Source organism: Protopterus annectens, chromosome 7.part1 (assembly GCF_019279795.1).
Source record: "Protopterus annectens isolate FY-2018-M chromosome 7.part1, PAN1.0, whole genome shotgun sequence".
NCBI lineage: Eukaryota > Metazoa > Chordata > Ceratodontiformes > Protopteridae > Protopterus > Protopterus annectens.
In genome coordinates, this window is record NC_056740.1 from 10,254,296 (window position 1) to 10,276,494 (window position 22,199).

The 22,199-nt window shown below is 42.1% G+C and overlaps 1 protein-coding gene across 1 annotated transcript in view; it reads right to left on the minus strand.

Moving 5' to 3' along the window:
• NCKIPSD (NCK interacting protein with SH3 domain) overlaps positions 1-22,199 on the minus strand; it is a 1,945,114-nt gene that overhangs the window by 775,274 nt on the left and 1,147,641 nt on the right. Inside the window, exon 6 of the mRNA XM_044078525.1 lies at positions 17,725-17,895. Within this exon, the coding sequence (XP_043934460.1) occupies positions 17,725-17,895 (171 nt within the window). The remainder of the gene's footprint in view (positions 1-17,724; positions 17,896-22,199) is intronic.

Here is a 22,199-nt window from a genome sequence, read left to right on the forward strand (position 1 = left end):
CAACAGGATCAGCAGAAGGACATTTAAATAAAAACAGACAATCCTGAGAAACCTTATAGAACCTATCAGGTTTTTAGGAGCAGGATGCTGAGAATTAGGAGACTTGGAAGCAGCAATTAAAGCGTCTAACAAGGCATCCAACACAGGAGGAACCGCTGATGGTTTAGGAGTATCCAACTGAAGCAACTCATAATACCTGCTCTGAATAGCAGACACCTGAGAAGAATCCCACTTAAAGTATTTCATTATCTAGCAATTGTGTCCGCAAAGGCCAAGTCCTCAAAAGAAGACGCTAGGCTAGCAAACACCTCCTCATCAGAACCATAAAGCAAAGATGAAGACATCTGTGAAGAATATGACAAAAAAACCCTCATCAGACACTGAATCCTCAGAGAAATCTGGTTCCCTAAGCCATTCAGAAGGGGTAAAGGTCAAGGAGGAGCAGGTACTGAAATCCCTTGAGGAGACTTCAGAGCCATCAAGGCAGAAAACAAGCACTGAGTAAACTCTTGCCATTCCCTTTCAGGATCCTTACGACAGAAACATGCTTCATTTTTTGCTTTTTCTTGAAAGAGACATCGGCTTTAACAAATATCACATGTTCCAACCCTTGGCAAAATTCAATAAGAAAAGCCGGGACCTTGTACCTGACCAATATCTGCGGAATCCCTCTAGGACCCTCCGAGAAAATTGACTATGGTTCCCTCTCATCATCTGGAGCAGATGCCTGTAAAGCCTCCAAGGAAATATGAAAAGATGGATCCACGCAGACCTCTTGACAGATCATGGCAGAAGAATCCAATGTAGATGCCAAATGACCTACAGAACTGTTATCCACTTCTAGAAGGATGTAAGATGGAGACAGGACAGCAACTGACATTTCTTGCCTTCTTACCTAGTGGGAGTATCTCCGGGTTAAAGGATTATGCCATGGCACCCTGAGCTTAAGCCGTTGGTCTTCAAGATAAATGGACAGGGAAGACAAACAGTTTGAGTATCTCGGGCACAAACACCTTACGGACACTACAAGAGACATGATCCTGAAAGGGAATGGCAAGAGTTTACTCAGTGCTTGTTTTCTGCCTTGATGGCTCTGAAGTCTCCTCAAGGGATTTCAGTACCCAAACGAAAAAGACACTGTTCATGAAGATCTTTATGGGGAATCTGCAATACAACACCAAAAAAAAAAAAAAAAACAACCCCAATGGAGCACGTATCTAGTGGCTAGGTCTTCCGCACAGTAACAAGGCATTCAGACCAACTAGCAATAATGGCATTTGAACTCACGGCAAAGAAGTTCTTAGTAGCTGCATCCATATTGTCCCTTTTATGCCCTACAGTCTGTGCAGAGAGAATAGGTTTGATGTACGGTGAATACAAGATCATTTTGCTTTGTTATACTGGCCAAGTATCAAGCTGCCCTGGGCAGGGGATCCCTTCTGTTTAAAATACCACAACACTGATATAGGAGAACATGAATAAAAATAGCCGCAACTATGAGGCCTAAGATCTCCAGGATCTCCCTGGGTGTTCATAATGGTTTTAGCATCAGCCAGTGGAAAATGTTTGTTGGTGGCAATACTTTGTCGTAAGGCAAAAAGATCTTTGACATTTAGGTGTCCAAGGGAAACCCAAAGAAAGTACAGCTGTGTAATGACTTACCATAACAAAAGATGTCCTACTTATCACTGCTGAAGTATTCCTAAATTTGGGATACCCTGCCAAAGGCAGCCATATGTTCGGCCAGCATACCAAAGCATGGGACCTTCCATGCAAGATATCCCAAACTTATATCCTCAGAAGGCATGAGGTACATAAGTAACATACAAACACAAAATCCACAGAACAGATTTGCCTCAGAAGACAAACAGCAGAAGAGGGGGAAAAATCTCTTTGTACATACACATTTAGGAAAAAATAAAAGGTATCCCCTTGGTCAGAAAAGAAAGAAGAAACCAAACAGTGAAGGAGGGTCAGAATATTCCAAAAGTGATAAGCAGCACAGCTACTGTTATGCTGAATTCTTACACAAATGTACTATGTTTCTTTCTTAATCAATGATGCAGTTTTCCTTGTTACTGGGACAGTACTAAAGCTACAGAAGTGATCTGGAGTAGGAAGAAGGAACTGAGAGCCCTGCAAAATACCATGTAGGATGGACCTAGCAAAACCCGCTCTGTGCTAAAACGCATTTAACTGATAGTGTTTGATAAAGGTATGTTCAGAAGACGAAGTAGCAGCTTCTAGAATGGATATAGCACTGAGACAGTTAAAAAAAACAGCTCCAATAGCAGTAACCACTCTAGTAGGAAGAGACTGAACAGTAGATGCAAGTCGTCTTCCATTACAAGAGTGAGAAAAGGATATGGCCTTACATATTCAAGAAGTAATGGTTTGGAAACTGCCAAAAGCAACTTCTTATCCTGTAAAGCAACAAAATGTTCAGATTTCCTAATATCCTTACTCTTATATAGGTATTATCTGAGTTATCTATGCAAATCTAAAGAATGAAGAATTCTCTCACTTTTATTTTTAGGGGAGGGGAAAAAAGAAGGAAGATGGAGAGACTGATTCAAAGACAAATCACAGACTACTTTAGGCATAAACGTAAGGTTAGTTCTAAGAGTTACCCTCCCCTCTGTGTGTGTGTGTGTGTGTGTGTGTGTGTGTGTGTGCCAAAAAGAAAAAAGGAATGGCCATAAAAGTCTAAAATTAAGAGACCCTTTTGGCTGAAGTCAGAGCCACCAGCAACACAGTTTTTCATGAGGAAAGAGGAAGAGGCTACCGGTTCAAAGGTGGCTGGGTCAAATTTTTTTCCAGAACAAAGCTCAAGTCCCAAGAAGGAGAAATAGGTTTTCTTGGGGGGCCTAACATGGAGGACATCCTTTAGAAACTGTTTGACCTCAAATCTAGAAGAAAGCTGTGGCTCTAAAGGCAGACAGGCACAGATGGCTGACAAATGAGCTTTAAAGGAAAACTCCACCTAGTACAAAAATAGAAGTTATGTTCTTACCATAACGTTCCATGTTAGTTGTCTTCTTCTCGCCTTCTTTCTTGCTGGATGGGTTCGGAGCCAACCTCGGCTCCGACTCGGCCACTCTAAAAGCTCGAGAGTTGGTTCCACCGGCTCGAGGCTCCCCTTATATCCCACAATGCTAGGCGGTATTACCTCAGATCTCGTTTGTAAGCTAGGCCCAGCCAATAATAAATCCAGAACTACTGGAAAAGGGAAAACCACCTCTATAAAAAGAACGGAAGAAGGTGACCTGAAACCTGATGAAGGAATATATGCAAAGTATAGCATATACATATATACAATAGAGGTGGAAGAAAGAGAGGTCACAATCAAACTCCTCTAGGTCTGTCCAGGCTAGGGGGAAGGAGGGTGGGACGCAAGAAAGAAGGCGAGAAGAAGACAACTAACATGGAACGTTATGGTAAGAACATAACTTCTATATGTTAAGTTGTCTATCTCGCCTTCATTCTTGCTGGATGGGACCGCGTCCCTAGCACCTTGTCCCGGGTGGCCTATCGGAACAGACTCTTGAGAACAGTGGAACCAAAATTAGCTCTATGTCTAGAAGCTAGATCCAACTTATAATGAGAAATGAAAGTGTGAGGAGTAGCCCAAGTAGCTGCTGCACAAATGGTATCAATAGGCAGCCTGTCTTGGAAAGCTAAAGAGGTAGCCAAAGCCCTAGTCGAATGAGCCTTAGGTTTGTTAGGCAACTTTTGGTGTCTAATTTCATACACAAAGGAAATCGGGGATGTTAGCCTACCTTAGAAACTGCAAGGCCCTCTCTACCTTCTGCATAAGAAAAACAACTGGTCAGTTTTTCTGATCTGTTTGGTCCTGTCCAAATAATATCTCAATTGACGATGAACATCTAGCCAATGCAATTTTTGTTCAGACCTGTTAGAAAAGTTAGGAAAAAACACAGGGAGGTCTATGTCTTGATTTAGATTTGCCACAGAGGCTACTTTAGGTAAGAAGGATGGATTGGTCCGTAAGGATACCCTATCCTTATGAAACAGCAGATAGGGTGGTCGACTGCTGAGTGCATGAAGTTCTGAGACCCTTCTAGCTGAAGTAATGGCTACCAGAAAGAGAGTCTTCCAGGATAGCAATTTCATTGAACAAGAAGCTGCAGGTTCAAAAGGGGGAAGAATCAAAGATGTGAGAACTAAATTAAGGTCCCAAGAAGGAGGAGGAGTTCTTATCGGAGGCTTGAGGAGAAAAACTCCCTTCAAGAACGATTTGCAAAGCTTGTGGGACATGATGGCAGAATCTGAGATGCCCACATGAAAGTTAGATATAGCTGCCAATTGAACTTTAAGAGTAGAAGGAGATGAACCTGCATGAAAAAGTTCAGCTAGAAAATCCAGAACTGTTTGGATGGGAGCAGTGAAACGGTCTAAGTCCCTTCCTTGAGCCCAATAGGCGAAACGTTTCCATTTACTCAGATAAATCTTCCGAGTGGAAGATTTATGGGAAGCTATCAAAATATCTCGAACAGAGTGAGATATTTGAGGAAGCCTGGCTAAGGTTGTAACTGGAGGAACCAAGCAGTGAGGTTCAGAGAGGGGAGGGAGCGATGTAACTGACCCGACTGATGGATCAAAAGATCTGGAACTAGGTCCAGATGCCAAGGTTGCTCCAACAGAAATTGATGTAGAAAGGGGAACCAAACCTGTCGAGGCCAGTAAGGAGCAATGAGGATCAATGAGGCCTTCTGAGCGATAGCTTTCTGTATCACTTGAGAGATTAGTGGGAAGGGAGGAAATGCATACAGAAGTCCCGGGGCCAAACTTGGACTAGGCGTCTCTGCTGGGCTGGCCTGGTAACGGGAATAGGGTGAAATAATCTCTGCACTTGCTGTTTTGGGGAGTAGCAAAAAGGTCGCAGCAAGGCTGACCCCACTTGAGAAAAATTTTCTCCAAAATAGAATCTTTCAGAGACCACTCGTGAGGCATGAGGATAGCTCTGCTCAACTTGTCCGCGATAAGATTGGACTTCCCGGGGATGTGCATTGCAATCAGAAACCGCTGAGAAGAAATCGCCCATTGCCACAGTCTGAGTGCTTCTCGACATAGGGGATAGGACCTGGTTCCGCCTTGTTTGTTGATATACCACACTACAGACATGTTGTCCGTCTGGATTGCTATCGTTCCCAAGGGAAGAGAGTCTTGAAGGGCTTGCAACGCTAAAAGCACTGCTCTCATCTCTAGAACATTTATATGCAAGTGGCGTTCGTCTGGTTGCCATATGCCCTGGACTGTTCTGCCCTGATAATGCCCACCCGATCAGGGAGGCGTCCGTTGTCAGAGTAGCAACCGGAGGGGGAGGAACAAAGGGTCTTCCCAGGAAGAGCTGGGGGGAAGAAATCCACCAAAGAAGATGATTCTTGCATGCTTGCGTAATCATAATGGTGTGGGACATCGGAAGTTGTTGGTACGACCATTGTGTGAAGAGCATCCATTGAAGGATTCTCATGTGAAATCTGGCTAATAGAAGTAGAGGGATAGCAGCCGCCATAATCCCTAGTACTTTCAGAACTAATCTGACTTTGACTCTGTTGCTGTGGAAGAGAAGGGAGATCAGTTTGCGTATGTCTGCTATTCTTTGGTCTGTGAGTCTCGCAGACATGTTGACTGTGTCTAGATTTGCACCTATGAAGGTAATAGCACGACAAGGCGACAAAACAGACTTTTCGCAATTTATTGAGATACCTAACTTTTGGCAAATGCGAAAGGTGTAGTCTCTGGCTATTAGAAGAAGATGCTTGGTAGGAGCTGTGAGGAGCCAGTCGTCTAAGTATGGAAACACCTGAAATCCTTGACATCTCAGGTGAGAAGCTACCACTGCCATGCATTTGGTAAACACCCGGGGGGCAGTGGTGAGTCCAAAGGGCAGGGCTCTGAATTGAAAATGACTGGTTCCCAGCCTGAAGCGGAGGAATCTCCTGGAGCATCTGTTCATTTTTATATGATAGTACGCATCCTGGAGGTCTATAGAGCACATCCAGTTTTCCTTTCCCAATAGGGGTAGAATGGATTGTAGCGTGACCATCCGAAATCTTGTTTTCTTGACCGACTTGTTCAAGATACTGAGATCCAAAATGGGTCTCCAGTCCCCTGTTTTCTTTGGAACCCAAAAGAACTTGGAGTAGATTCCGGATCCTTGCTGGTCTGCTGGCACTGGCTGAATGGCTCTTTTTGCAAGCAACTTTGAAATTTCCAACGCTGCTTGATCCCTTTGAGCGGGTGGAACATCTGGAAGGGATTTTTTTGATTGATTTGGAACACGAAAGAACGGAATGGAATAGCCTTCGGAAATGATGGACTGTACCCACTTGTCTTGAGTTAGGGATCGCCAGGCTTCTGGGTACAGTGACAATCTTCCCCCGACTGCCTCTGAAGGTGGACAGTCGGGCAACACCTCAGGGATGCTGGAAGGGCTTATCGGAAAAGGTTTCTCGATTGCCCTGGTTCTGCGGACCCCCCTGCCCCTAGGGCGACGTCTACCATTATTGTTCCCCCCTCTGCCTCTGGAGGGGAACCGACTCTGTGCGTCAGGCAAAGTCCCTTGAGATTGTTTGCGGAACCACATTTTCCCACTTTTCTGGCCTTTGTGGTAAGGCCTGGAAGGAGTAGAAAAACGGACTCCGACGGCAGAAAGAGTTTTGCCATCCGTCTCGCACCTCGTCAAGGTTTCTTTCACTTGAGGACCAAAGAGATGATCCATCAAACGGGGAATTAGTGAAAGACGTTTTAAAGGGGTCCGCAAAATTGCATAGCCGCATCCAGGCATGCCGGCGTAAGGCCACACCTGTCCCTGCGGCTCTGCTCGCTCCATCAGCCGCATATGAGAGGAGGCGCATGGAGGAGTTAGCTATAGAATTTAGGGTAGCCAGCTGAGCGTTCATCTTATCCTGAAAACCCGCAGCTGTAGGATCCTTTAACATCTCACTCGCTTCCTTGATCAAGTCTCTTTGAAGACGAGTGAAATGACAGAGGTAGTTCAGCGAACGCATAGCAAAGGTCGCTGACGAAAACATCCGCTTCTCGTACCTGTCCATAGACCTAGATTCCTTGTTAGGAGGATGGACAGGCACCGAAGGATCAGCTAGCTCCTTCTTAGTGGTGGCAGCTACCACCATAGCATCCACAGAAACTCCCTTAGTCAGAAATTGCTTATCTGCTGGTGCTGTGATAAACTTTGAAGGTCTCCTGGGGGTGGGGTCCACAGAGTCAGGAGCCGCCCAAGCCTTTTTAGATACCACCTGCATGAGGGGGTCAACGGGGGGGGACACCCAGGAGGTGGAAGGGCGAGAGCCAAACGCCTCAAGATACACAGATTCATCCTCCGAAGGGTTAAGGGCTGGCCAATTTCCCCTCTGTTTCAGGATCTCTAGAATGTCTGCAAAGGAGACATCTTCAGAAGGGGAACGGGGGGAACCCTCGGAATCCTCTAAATCCGTGTCAGAGGTGACAGACTCAGGTGAGTCTATGTGCTTCCTCTTGCACTTTCTCTTCCTAGGGGGCTCCCCTGCCAATTCAGGAGAGGCCTCGGAAGAGGATGAGATCCCCACAGGGGATTCATGAGGAGCTGGCTCTCTGCGGTCTGGGATGAGGGAGTGGGCAGACATAACCTGAGGCACCGAAGAGGGAGGGACGGACGGAGCCGACTGTGGAGTTGAACCAGGTTCCAACACACTCCGCATGACCTCGAAGGCACCCCTGTCAGGCAGAGCCAAAGGTCCCCGCTCCGAAAAGCTGAAAACCTCCCTCAGCACCGACAGCGATGGCTCCGAGGCCGATGTCGGAGCCGAACTCACCAGCGCCGAAGCGCCGAGAGGGAGAGCGGGGTCGGACAAGGGTCCGATGCCACTCACCCCCTTGGAGCCGATGAGGGAAGTCCGGCGCCGAGATTCTTCCAAGGAAGAAATCGGAGCCGACGACGGAACTGAAGACAATTGTATCGGTTCCGACGCTACCACAGTCTCGGTTCCGAAACGCCCCGGCTCCGAGCTCAAAGGAGTCGGAGGAGGAACATTTTGAGGGATAGGGTTAAGCATCAACTGATGAGTCGGGCTCTGAAGCATTTGGGCCAGTGCCTCGGACTTAAGAAGTCGACTCACTACCCTCTGAAGGTCATGATCCGACAGCTTCGATGATCTAGAGGAGTGAGATCTATGGCTCCGTTCAGACAGCAAGGGAGATGCTGGAGCCGAATGAACGGAGCCAAGGGACGGTGACCTGGACCTCTTTCTAGATGTCGGTTCCGATGGTCTGATCGGAGCCGACTCAGAAATATCCAATGCCTCGGCTCCAGCCGGAGCCGAGGGAACCACAGAAGTAGCAGTTCGAGTCTCATCGGCTCTAGCCGGAGCCGATGTCGTAGTAGGCTTCGAAGCCTTAGGCGTCGACTCAGTAGCTGGAGTAGAGGACCTAGGAGCCTTAGAGGGTTTACCCGAAGTAGCAGTAGGGGGACCCTCAGGCTTAAGCAAGCCCCTTAAGATGAGCTTGTTCTTTCTTTCCTGCAGGACTCTAGGGCTGAAGCCATGGCATACAGCACAAGAGTCCTGCAGGTGTAAAGGTCCCAGGCAGTACACACAAGAAGTGTGACCGTCTGTCAGAGACATTTTCTGACAGCACGAGTCACACTTCTTGAAGCCTGAGACCTTCGAATCCTTGGACATATCAAGGAACAAGTGTAACCACACACAAACACAAACACACCGATTACACTATAAACAAAAAACAGAAACTTAAACTAAGTAATTAGCTGTTTACTGTTATAAGTCCCTACAGAAAACACACACACTCGAAGGGAATGGGAGGGCCCGAAGGCCTAAGGGAAGAACTATAAGTTCTTAAGGTAAAAAATTAAAGAAAGCTAGATTAAAGGGATCAGAGACCTTTAAGGTAAGGGGAAACTGTATGGAAAACTAAATTAAAGGGTTTCTAATCAACTTTTAAAACTATTTCCTACACTAACCTGAAGCCGGTGAAGCAACACGTCTCGATAGCTGTAGCGGCAAACGAGATCTAAGGTAATACCGCCTAGCATTGTGGGATATAAGGGGAGCCTCGAGCCAGTGGAACCAACTCTCGAGCTTTTAGAGTGGCCGAGTCGGAGCCGAGGTCGGCTCCGAACCCATCCAGCAAGAATGAAGGCGAGATAGACAACTTAACATAATCTATTTTGTCATTATTTGTTATCTAAGCTATTTTAACATCTCAAATCACTCTGACAACTTATAGAATATTAATATTTTTTCTGCAAAACGGCTGCCAATGGGACTTGACATATCAATGTGAACTTATTTTTCTTAAAAGCCTCTCTTTCCCGTAATCCATTTCAAGTCTGCTTTATACGAGTCATGCTAGACATAAGGAAGTAGTGGTGTATTCCCATGCTATTGACAAACAATGATATTAACATCAGTCACTGCTAACTTGTGTACCTTCTGTAACAAGACTGCTTCTTTTATTTCTCGAATGGCCCTCATTTCTTTTTTTTTTTTTATACAGCAGCTATTGTCAGCAGTACCAAATTTTTCCATGTCTGTGGTATGCCATGCAGGAACAGACGAATTCCTCTACAAATTATGTGAGAGGTTAACCTTAAAATGGGTGGTCTTTCCCTTCCTTTGATTTCAAGGCAAGAAAATTAATGTTTTAGAAAGTACAAGCATGTTTCTGGGACCTACTCAATACTGGACCCACACTGTAGGAAGAAAAGCATCTTAATAGTTGAGTTAAACTATAGAAGAAGGTGGAGTTTTCCTTTAACATAATATGCCAAATCAGAACTGAACTCACATTGATATAAAAGAACTGTACGAATTCCCAAAGAAACAGGATCTTGTTCATTGTCATGACAATTTGTTTACTAAGAAAGTCGGACTAGGCACAGGTGGCAGAGGCCCAGGGAGAAAAGCTCCAAGGTATCACATTTAATGCAATCAATATTTACAGTAACACATTTTATAACGCAGTTTCATTGAATGCACAGCATAACAGTATGATAAAATTTGTTTTGATATTCACAAACATTAAATTTACAAGATAGAAGAGTGGTGTATAAGACAGGTAGGAGTAATATAAGAATTGCATTAGAGAGGTATTAGAGGAGATAAGAAAGCCTGAGTGTTAACAGAGAAGTAGTGATGAAACAGTGATTTGGCTGTGCTAATAAGAAGTAAGTATAGTAGTTTAAATAGTATAGGAACTAAGATAAAGTTAGGTATCACAAGGTGATAAACAGGTTAAGTGATTTAGTGCTTTAATGGGAGGTATAAGAAAAGTGATAAAAAGAGAGCTATGACCCAGATGAGGAGCAGGGAGGCAGAGAGGAAGTATTTAAGAGTTTGAAAAGATGAAGCTGTGTGATACACTTGACAGATGCAGGACTTTTATTCCAAATTCCAGCTACACCATTGTAAGAGAGACTGACACCAGCAGCCTTTTGTAGTTTGTAGATTGTAAGCAGTTGTTTGACTGAAACGGAAAATTTGAAAGACAGTATTGGAGTGGGGGTCTTATTTCTGGGCTGGCAGATAGTGTATAGATGATTTTATGGGTTAAGGTGATCACAGTACAAGATACGTGGTGAGGAGGTTCGAGCCAGTTAAGTGCTTTCAGTGCTACACAATGGCGGTTCTGGTAAAGTTTGCTTCAAGCGAATCTGGCAACTTTGTTATAGCACTACAGTGTACTGTATGAGAGAAGTTTGTTGAGAGGATTTATGTAAATTGTTGGTGAGTAGATTAGAGTTGATAGTTGAGACTGGAGCCCTGTGTCACATTAGTACTGACAAGAAGGAAAGGAGAAAAAATACAGAACCTTGCAACAGACAGGTATAAAAAAAAATAGAGAACCATGTAACAGACAGGTATCAATCTGTTAAGCAGTTGCTAAACCACAGTAGTGTGGGTTGTGACAGCACGAGGGAAGACGGTATCTGAGTTTTTGGTGACAGACTAGATCAAAAGTTTTGGAAAGATCAAGGAGTACACAGCAAACAGATTTGCCTTCATCTCTAGCTTTGTTAATAGTTTCTGTGAAAGTTAATAAGGTTATGGTAGTGATATGGGGAGATCGAAAACCATAGTGTGTGGAGGTCAGGAGTTTTTCCTGAAGAATATGTTGAAGACATTGCTTGAGAACACACTTCTCCAAAATTTTTGACAAAGGGATAATATGGTGATAGGTCTGAAACTGGTTATATCAGATCAGGTTCCTCCTTTATGAAGGGGAATGATGATAGAATTTTTTCCATAGAGAAGGAATATATGATTCCTTGATAGATCTGTTAATTAGAAGAGACACATGGAACTGGCAGCCAGCTTGAGGTATTCGGCTAGGAGACTAAGGAGAACAGGGCTTCAGTTTAAGTAGCAGCAACTTGATGCAAGAGGTTGGGATGAGTTTTAGGGTGAAATAGGGGGTGTTTGCTGACTGAGGACAGGGCATGTCAGGATTGTTGGGAAGAAAATCTTTAGTAAGAGTTTTAATGCTTTCTATAAAATGTGTGTTAAATTAAGCTGATATTGTGGAGAGAATGTTATCTGGGGTAGGATTAGGAGTGGTGGATGTTCCAGGGTGGAGTACATTATTAATAGAAGACCAGAATTTTTAGTGTTGGAAGACAGATTTATTAAGGATTACTGGAGTAGTTTTTTTTTTTTTTTGTCTGAGATTATCTTTTTTTTTTTTTAGTATGGTTACGTAGTTCTTTAAAGTATTGTAGATTTTGGTGAGATCTACATTTTAACCACTCTTTACAAGCCCTAGCTCTTTTAAACAGAACAAAAAATATGTTCCATTTAAACACAAGATTTCTAGTAGTGTTTTTTCTTGCCTTCTATAAAACCCAAAGCATGTCCTCAGAAAAGAGGTGCCAGAAATATTTTAACAATCAAGTAACACGGGCAGAAATGCTCAGCCTCATGAAAGCCCTCAGCTGGATAAATACAATGCTGCTGACACAATGTGTATAATTTGAGTGGTTGCTGAGATATTATAAGTTGTTTATAAAATATTACAAACTGTCGTGTTCAGTGTGAGTTATAAAATCCAGTTTAAGACCTAGAACCTAAAACATACTGCCACTATAAAAATAGTTTGTGCTGAACATTCTAACACTTGCACTTCTTCTGTGACACCTATGTTTCCACAGATGTATACATTTGTTTGAAATGTGAAGACATAATTTGATTCTATCAAAAAATCTAGGCTCTGCCCAATGATAGTTACAGGACAAATGAGTTAAGAATGTGCTTGTGGAATTTCAGGATATAGGCCTGGCAGTTTATGGTTCTAAAAGATAATGTGACTGAAGTAATTTGTTTTTAACCATACCTATGCAGAACTCTACTCTTATTACAATTAAGAAGACTTTTACTGTGGAAGGAAGTCTAGCCCATTTTCTTGTTTCCGATGAGGGTGTATGTGGGCTTGCCACTGGATTCACAAAGAAAAGAGTTGTATGTGTAAAACTTGTATGGCCTTTTGAGAGCTGAAGAATGAGAGCATGATCCATGTAAGCTCGTTTCAAATATGACTAGCAAAGCTCCCTGTACTAGGGAGAATGCTACTGACTTAAGAGGGCCACAGCCTAGCAACTACAAAGCCTTATTTTGTGCATCTGAAACCTCTGATGTTTGCCATTAAAAAAGGTCCTTCATAAGGACCAACGTATCCCCCAAATATGAGGTCATCCAGTGGAAAGTCTGGGGCTAAAGTATTCTCACTACTGGTAATGTAACTCATAGGAAAGACATCTGCTATCGATCAGCAATATCTTCGATGAGGATATGCAAAGAATTCTCGCTTTATTTGGAGGGCATTCACCCAGAATCAGCTGCTTGGTATATTTCAACCTTCATCTCTGCACAAGGATTAAGAAACCCTGTACCAGACAAATGGTCTCAAGCTGCTGTTGAACAAGTCAATGAGATGTCAAGTCAAGGCCTCCTAGGCTTTGACCTATGGCATTTAATGGATGACTATATTCTCAACCTCTCAGTTTTGTGTTCATCACTATCCACAATTAACAGGAGCAAATCATCCTCTTCCCTGTTTAATAAGAAAATGGTATGCATGGGCAGAGTACAGTAGTCTTCACTGGACAGGTCTACTTTATACTTGGTCTACATGGTCATCCGAAACAATATCCTGCTGAAGTACTTCATCGGGGTAGTCAACTTCTTAGACAACAGGCCCAGGGACTAAACAAGTGCCACCTTCAAACTAGCAAGTAAGACATCCTTCCTACCTTTGAATGCTTTGGGTTTAAAGTCTTCTCAGATGTCACACATGGCAACAATTGTGATCAAGGCATAAATAATCAACACACTTGTCAAGCTTGTCTTTAAAATTTACCTGTCTTTTACAAACACACTTGTTCTACTTGTCAGCATCCCATGACCTCTGAATGGTCATGTCCAAACCTTAGCTGAAAGCAAAATTAGCTTCAAACAATAAACTACTAAGGCAGTCCCAACAACAGGATCTCTACAGAAGTAACGGAAAAGAATACCGTGGTGGTACTTATCTCTTCCACTCATGGCCTGGCTCAGCAGACTGAGCTAATATTTGTAAAATATCACATTGCAAAATAGACCTGAAGATGACCAACTTCCTTTATTCTGTAATATGGAGACACTGGGGGGTGTGGGAGACACAAGGTTGGTATAAGGGAGAAAGGGGATGAGCCGTGAACTCTGACCAGACTTAGGACTCCGTCTGAGCCAAAGATCCCTAAAGTTATGACTGCAGCAGTGACTTACAGGAAAAACAGCAGTACATAATCATCGTCACTCCTCTTTTTCCCATTTTTGCACGTGGTTGGAGTTTATCAGCAGCTTTAGCCAATATGACTTCATCACCTAGTAAGTAAACAGGGTTAAGTGACCAGACTTTAAATTAAAAAAAAAATATTGGTTAAGTAACAGCAACCATGGTAAGAAATTTAATTCAGCATAAGCTGCTTGTTCAAATGGAGGAAGAGTAAGCTTATGCAACTCAAAATACAAATCCCAGGGAGGAACAGAATCTCCAATGGGAGGACAAACAATAAAGATATCTTTAAGAAGTGCCTTATATACCTTAGGAGATGGCAAGGAAGATGACTACTTGTCAGTGTGACCATTAAATGGACCTTAACTGAGGAAAAAATAAAACTTGAGCCAAAAAATATGACAAATAGTGAAAAACACTAGGTACAAGTTGAAACCACATAGCAATTCTTTTCCATTTATCGTGACATATCTTCTGGACAAAAAAGCATTTGATATAATGATAGCATATCCACCACCCCATGTACAATTTTCATTCTGGGCAATCAATGGTAGGAAAAGCCACAAGCTGTGAACTTGAGATCCCTCAGACTGGAATGTGTTTTGCCAGACGGATGAAACAAAAAGGTCTCTATTCAGAGGTAATGAGAGAAGAAAAGACAGTTAAAATTCTCTCAGTAGGGAAAAACATAACCTGCCTGGGACAAAAACAAGCTATCTGAATCACCTCCGTCTGTGAAGTCAGGCCTTCTGGATGATCATCAGAGGAAAAGCGGCGAGCATAAAGGAGAAATTAAGGCCAATCCTGTGTTAATGCATCCTTGGTCTACCAACAGGATGGACATGCCAGTAAGAAGAATTTGATACTTAATCGTTGGTTGGGAACACAAAAAGTTCTACCCCATTTTCATAGCTGTTTGGCAGTAGCCATCAGAAGACAAGTAAGTATGTTGACAAGTAATTTGGCTATACTTGGAATATAAATGACAATCAGAAAATGCTGACTGCAAATTCACTATCCTTCACTCTCACTGCTTTGTGACAAAGGGAATAGGACTTGGAGCCTCCTTGTTTACGTACCTACAATACTACTGTCATATTGTTGAAGTGAACAGGTAAAGGTCATGGGCAGAGAACATCTTAAAAATGTCCATACAGTGAAATTCACTCTCATTTCCAGAACACCGATATGCAAAGAAGAGTCTTATGTTGATCGCATTTCTTGAACCATGCACTTACTGAATCCTGCTACATCAGGGCACCAACATCCATTGAGAATGTGTCTGTCAATGTGAGAAGGACCATAAGTTTGCTCTGATCAAGACTAACTGCAGCCACATGCCACAAAGATATTGAGTCTCTTATCCACAGTATCACAGGGTCTATAGTGTCCACCACAAATCCCTCATATGAAGTCTTGCAATAAGGTACCATACAGAATATGGTTATTGTTAAGTCCCAAGACCTGAAGGAAAGCATTTTCTAGCACTTATATGAATGGTATGAGAAAGGAGACTGATAACAAAATGTTCTGTACTCTTTTCATAGGAAAATACACATGTATTTCTTCCAAAGCAAAAAAAAAACAAAACAAAAAAACAAAACAAAAAAAAAAAAAAAGCAAAAAAAAGTCCGCTGGCTATACCATGAAGGGATAATCCTCACAAGAAAAACCACCAATTGTGGAATGAAAATGTAACCAAACACACCAAGGCTGTGAACAAACTTCAAAACCACTCGACAGGAACCAAGTAGAAAAAATATTTAATCCAAACGTAGCAGTTAAAACACAAAACAAAGTCGGGATTGAGCGCGCTTTCATCTACAATAATTCGACTTCACTGCACTGTTTTTCTCATTTCACTTATAGAAAGTTATGAATTGTATTCAAACCAGTACAACCAAATTAGTAATGTGAAAGATTAGCAATAAATTAGCACAATAATAAGCAAAGCAAAGTACAAAGTTTCAGAAAGATTATGTTTTTCTGCATCACCAATACCATTAATCTGCACTACTAGACATATTAGCTGCCTTGGTCCTTTTTACTCCTATACTTCATGACCACCAAGCCTTTGCCACTCATGACTCAACCCACTTGATACAGATGTATTCAGTATAGGGTAACAGCCAGAGGGGGCCATCATTCGGCCAGCTGAGAGGGTTGCTTGCATCCCTACCAGCATCCTGGCAATAACTGTGTTATTTGAAAAGCTTAATCCCACCACCCGCAAATAGCTATTTGGCCCATGTTACCTTTGGGGTCAATATGCCTTGTCCACACAACTGCATGCTCACGTGCAATTGGTCTATAAAGGCTACTGCCATACGGCTGCTTGTTGGTCCACAGGTCTGCTTTAAAACCATTTCCATGTTTTGTCACTGTTCCTCTGAGGGATTACTGCCAGCTCTACCTACTGACTGAGCCAACAGCTGTAGTCAGGTCACCTGAGTTGTAATTAAGGCTTTATTACTCGACATCACTGAAGCTGGCTGCAGTATATGGCATGTAAACAAGGTCAAGGAGCAGCTGCAATAGGATGTGCTTGTATGCATATAAAATCATGTACACAAAAGCAATCTACATCTTACAAACACTGTTACCTCTAAGTGAATTTCAAACCATACTAATACATTACTTTTCACATGCAGAAGTAGGTAGTACGTTATCTGTATAAAAATAATAGCTATCACTTCCTAATCAGCAGTGCATATAGTTATTTTAGTTTATAAAACCAGTTACATTTCATATTTCATCATGTCATATTTCTTATTTCATCTTCCTGAAAGCCTGCAGTTTCTCTTTCATACAAGTTTACAGTGCTCTCAATCTGACACAATATTTACAAACATAAGACTGAATATTTCCAAAATAAAATGATACAAACATTGCAAAACCTGTTAAAATATTCAGACTCTACTTTCACATCTGTTCATCAGTTAAAGTCAAAAGCCTCCACATTTCTTAGATTCCTCATATCCAAAACAGGATACACCTCCTTTTCAGAAGCACCTCTCTTCCTTGAATGATGACATCAGGTTCATATTAATGCAAATGAGCTCTAAACGATCCTGTGAATGCATGCATGTGCACCACATTTTTTGAAAGTGCTGAAATTCTCGTCTGCCATCAGTAAGAAGGTCAAGATAACTAAACACACAATAAAACGCATCAGCTACTCTTTACGGATGGAGTGAAACAATGTCTGCTTTACATACTAGTGTAGCACAAGACAGATGCCACTATATGCAACGATATACAACAGCTGCAAATACAAGCCAAAGCATAAACTTATACTTTTTAGTAAGATACTCAAAGGAGTATGATGTAGCAAAAGTCCTTGTTTAACTGAGACCTCCTCATTTTCAGCAAGAAGCAAGTCTAGTGTTCTAAGATTCATTAAAACGTAAATGTATATTTTCAAAATTAGTTTCACAATAACTATAATACTTATTCCAATTACAATACAGATGTTCTGCTATGAATGAGTGTGCCCAACTGCCCATGACTCTTGCAAATTAAAGGCCCAAACATGGTTTCCTGTTATTCTGCAATTCAGTTCTACATTTGTGTACTATTTGTACTAAAACTGACAATGTTTATCTAACTTCTCATGCCCATTTTTTTGTTTCCTTCTACTTTAACAAAATGCAAAATATATTTTCCATGCAGAAAAGAAAGTTAACTTGCAAGTCTGTATAGTCCAATGCCAACGTACTTGAAATCCTTAATAGTAAAAAAATAATAGTAAAAAAGTCAATTTCAAGAAAGTCAAAATGCAAGCAAGAATAAAATAACTATTTTCTTCCTCTCTAGATTTTATAGGAAGTAAAGCAGCATCTCAGAAGCACCAGGATTAAATCTCTATTTGCCATTGTTTCAAACAAACAAAACCAAAAATTAAACAACACTCACCAGAATAAGTAGCAGTTCCTCCAGATAGCAGGCAATAACATTCTCATCCTCATACAACGCCCAGCTACGTTGCTGCGCATCATCCTTATGCCTAGCAAGGTCAGTGAATATAACTTCCAACCTTTGTTCATCATGGCAGATCTGGCCAGATGGTAATGCTGAACTGAGATCCTAAAGAAGTGAGTTGTAAAAATATAAAAATTAGCTTGAAGTAGCAGGCAAACATTCACAGACAAAAAGAGAGAATTAAAAAAAAGCAATGTAAATGAGCATGCGTCACAATTAAATTCTAACACAAATGAAAAAGAACGCAAGGGTAAGACTGTATGGAAAATGCAGAGAAATTCCAAATATGTGAATACTTACCACATTAGCTGTTTTGATTAGGCTCTCTACAGGAGCCAGTCTGATATCCTTCCTCTAATCTCTTGCATCTTCTTCATACTTTTTAGTCTTCCAGTCCAAACAGGTAGTTAACATGGCATACAAAACCATCCCTAAAGCCTACTTTAAGGGACAAGCACACTCCAATGATCCCCACCTCTCATACCTCTCAACCTCAAAGTGCAAGAAATCTGGACAAAGCCAAAAATAATGGTGGGACAAAGACCCAAAAATAAGTATTACTCTTATAAACTTAGAAAGTTAGTAGATTAACAGGTATTGCAGTAGCATGCATTTTTCTGAAAGATATGAAGTCAGAAACCCAAATGTCTGTCATTACTTAGTGACTTCAGTCTTCATTGATTTGCCCAAAATATACAAATTTCATGAGAAGCAGACCAAAAACATGAAGCAAAAATCTGGACATTCTGAAAAAAATCTCGACAGTGGAGAGGCATGCAGACTCTTAATGCCTTCAAACAACGTGAGTATGAGCATATTCATTTAGGAACTTGGGAGTCTTCATTTAGGCAAAGCTTCTGTTAAAACAGAATTTGAATAAATGCATAATAATAATAATAGTAACAACAATATCCATTTGTTAACCAGGTGGGCCCACTGGACATGCAGTGCCTTTTCAGGGTCAAATGAGAGCAATAGCTAGTTAAGTGCTTTGCTAAAAGTCACACTGCAGGCAAATGAATGCTGATAGAATCAAACCCTGTAGCCCATGAAAGTACAGCTGTGTACAAATTTACCATAACAGTAGAAGTCATTCCCTAACTCAGCCAGACATCCGGCCAGTATACCAAAGCCTGAGGATTACTAGTACATTGTATGTGCTACCTGCTCATAGTGAAGGGCATAAAGGTGATGGATGGACGGACCTTCCTCAGAAGTGAATAGCCCCAAGAGGAACAACAGTCTAAGCATTAAAGGAGGAATATGTACATCCAAAAGGAAAAAAAGAAAAAGGAGTAAAGAAATGGGAGTGAGGAGCAAATACTGCAACAGTGAAGGGAAGGACATCTACTGTTACAGTAAGATTTTACACAACTGTAGTATGTCCTTCCACAGCATTGTTACAGTATTCCTTACTCAAGGGATAGTATAAAAGCTCAAGAGGAAACATAGGAAGAGGAATGCTCAGAAAAGCCCTCAAGAAACCCATGCAGGATAGCTCTGGCAAATCTGGCTCTAGACTGGTAACCACATCCAGTCTGTAATATGCACAAAATTCCAAGTAGCTGTTTCAAGAATGGAATTGGTATCCAATCCCTTGAAAAAAGCACCAAAGCACCAGAGGAAGCTACAGCCTAAGTAGAATGAGCCTTTACAGAAGTAGAAAGACTTTTCCCATGAAAAGAGTAACACAAGGAAAGGGCCTCAAAGAAACAAGAACAAACTATTTGCTTAGAAACAGCCACACCTAGAGACCTAGGATGAAAGGAAACTAAAATTTGCTCACATTTATAAATGGATTTAGTTTTATCTATATAACATCTGAGTTGAATAGACTGATAGAGAGACAACTCATTAACCACCATGGGCATAAAAGAAGGATTAAGTATGAAGAAACACCCTATCTCTACGAAAAACTAAAAAAGCAGTGACAGCCATAAGGGCCTGAAGCTCACACACCCTTCTAGATGAAATAAAGGCCAAAAGAAGTCATCTTCCAAGTACAATGCTGTAAGGAAACTGAAGCTGCAGGCTCAAAAAAAGCCTGAGTCAGATTTTCAAGAAAAACATTAAGGTCCCAGGAAGGAGGAATGGGCTTCATGGGAAGCCTAATATGAAGGATGGATTTAAGAAATTGTTGACCTCAAACCTAGAAGCCAAAGGAGGCATCAAAGCCAGACAAGCAGAAATAGCTGAAAGGTGAGCTTTAACTGAAGAATGTCAACCCAGCATGGAGCAATTCACACAAATAAGACAGAACCAAAGGAACATCCACAAAAAGTGGATTCTTGCTACAAGCAAGACAACAGACAGAAAATTTCTTCCATTTGGATAAATATGATTTCCTGACCTCCTGCAGAACCTGAAGCACATCCTCAGAAAAAAAGTTGCCTAAAAGGGATCAAAACCCTATTACCCACAGTGTCAGGTGAAGAATGGACAAGTGAGGATAGATGAGAATCCCCTTGTCTTGTGTGAGTAGGTCCACCCTGTGAGGTAACTTGTGGTAATTGCCATTGGCTAGATGGAGAACAGGGAACCAATGCTGTCTGGACTAAAAGGGAGTCAACAACAATATTTTGGGAGAGTCCTATTTTATCTTGAACAGGACCCTCGGTATGAGAGGAAGGGGAGGGAATGCACAAAGAAACATCCCCTTCCAGGAAAAAAAATAAGGTGTCCACCTTCCAAGCCAGAGAACATGGGAGAGAGGAAGTTATCTGTTCAGCGGGGAGGCAAGAAATCTACCTGTGAAGTACACCACTGGTGGACAATGTCCAAAAACACATCTCTGTGAAACATCCATCCTGAGTCTGTGCTATGGACTTGCTCACACAGTCCGCCACAAGGTTTTGTTCTGAAGGAATACAAACAGCCTGAACAGTCATCTGATACTGGACAGTCAGATATCAAACCTGAAGAGCCAGTCCGCACAAGAGGTAGGGCCGTTTATGTACTACATCACTGTGGTATTGTCTGTAAAGATTTTGAGAGGCCCTGGATGGAACAGAGTATGGAAGGCCTGAGGAGCAAGGAGGAGAGCTCTCATCTCCTCTTTGATGTTACTATGGTCCGACTCTAATGAAGGGACCAAAAGCCCTGAACCTTTTGGAGGGCCAAAAGCAGCCCCCCACCCCATATCTAAGGCATCTGAAAAGAGTTCCTGAGAGGGGACTAGAGGCTGAAAAGGCAACCCTGGGTTGAGAGACAGTTGATGAATCTACCACTGAAGCTCTAACATGAGGCATGGAAGAAGAGGAACTAGAAAGTCCAAAGGATGAGAATGCTGAGCCATACTGACTTGAGGGACCACTGTAGATTTCTCATATAAAGCCTGGCTAGAGGAGACATAGAAATGGTGGAGGCTATGTACCCCATAGCCCTTAGAAACTCCCTTGCAGTAACTGAGACCTGAAGAAGGGATTGCATAAAGTCAATCACAGTCAAAGCCTTGAGAGGCAGCAGGGATGCCAAAACAGGAATGTTCTATAGCCTGCACCCAAGAAAAATATAATCTTGAGGAGTAGGGAAGGATTTTTGGAAATTTACTGTAAACCTTAGGCTTTACAAGAACAAACAGCATAGTGGAGTTGCTGAAGCAGGGTTTCTGCAGAGGAAGTTTGGATGAGCAGGTCATCCAGGTAAGGAAAAATGTGGATCCCTCTAATCCTGCAAAAGGCAATCACAGGAGCGACGCTTTTGGTTAAGACCCTTTGGGCAATACATAGGCTAAAGGGCAAAGCAGAGAACTGAAAATGCAAAAGCAAAAATTTCCTGAAACAGGGATGAATAGGAATGTGGAGATAGGCATCCGTGAGATCCAGAGAGACAAGGAAAGCCTGATGTAGAAGAGGAGGGAACAGGGTTTGATGGAACAGTATTTGAAAGGAAGGAACCTTCAGAAAGCTGTTGAGCCAAGAAAGATCCAGAATGTGTCTTCATGTGCCTTCTTTCCTGGGAACCACAAACATTTTGGAATAAACCCCCTTCCTCCTTTGAGAAGCAAAAACTGCTTAGATGGTACCCTGAGAAAAAAGGTTCTGAAGTACATCTGGAAAAAAAGGGCAGCTGTTCCTGAGGGGGTTGAGGGACGCCCAAAAAAAGAGGAAGACATTTCCACACCATGAAATATCCCTGATGAATGATGGGGAGATCCCAAGAATCCTGAGTAATCCTTAAGCAATTGTGAAGAGACAGGGAAAGACAAAGAAATAAAGGAATCTGACTTAGGAGGGAGGGAAGAAGGTAGTCAGACAGAACCTGGCTTGTCTAGAAAAGGCAGCTTCTAAGTGGTAAGAGCCTGAGTAGACTTAGCAGAAAGAGCTCTTCTAGAACCCTTTTTATCCTTGGGAGGAGGGTGACACTGTCTGCATACAAAGGCAGGCTTAGGATAATTTCTCTGAAATTTA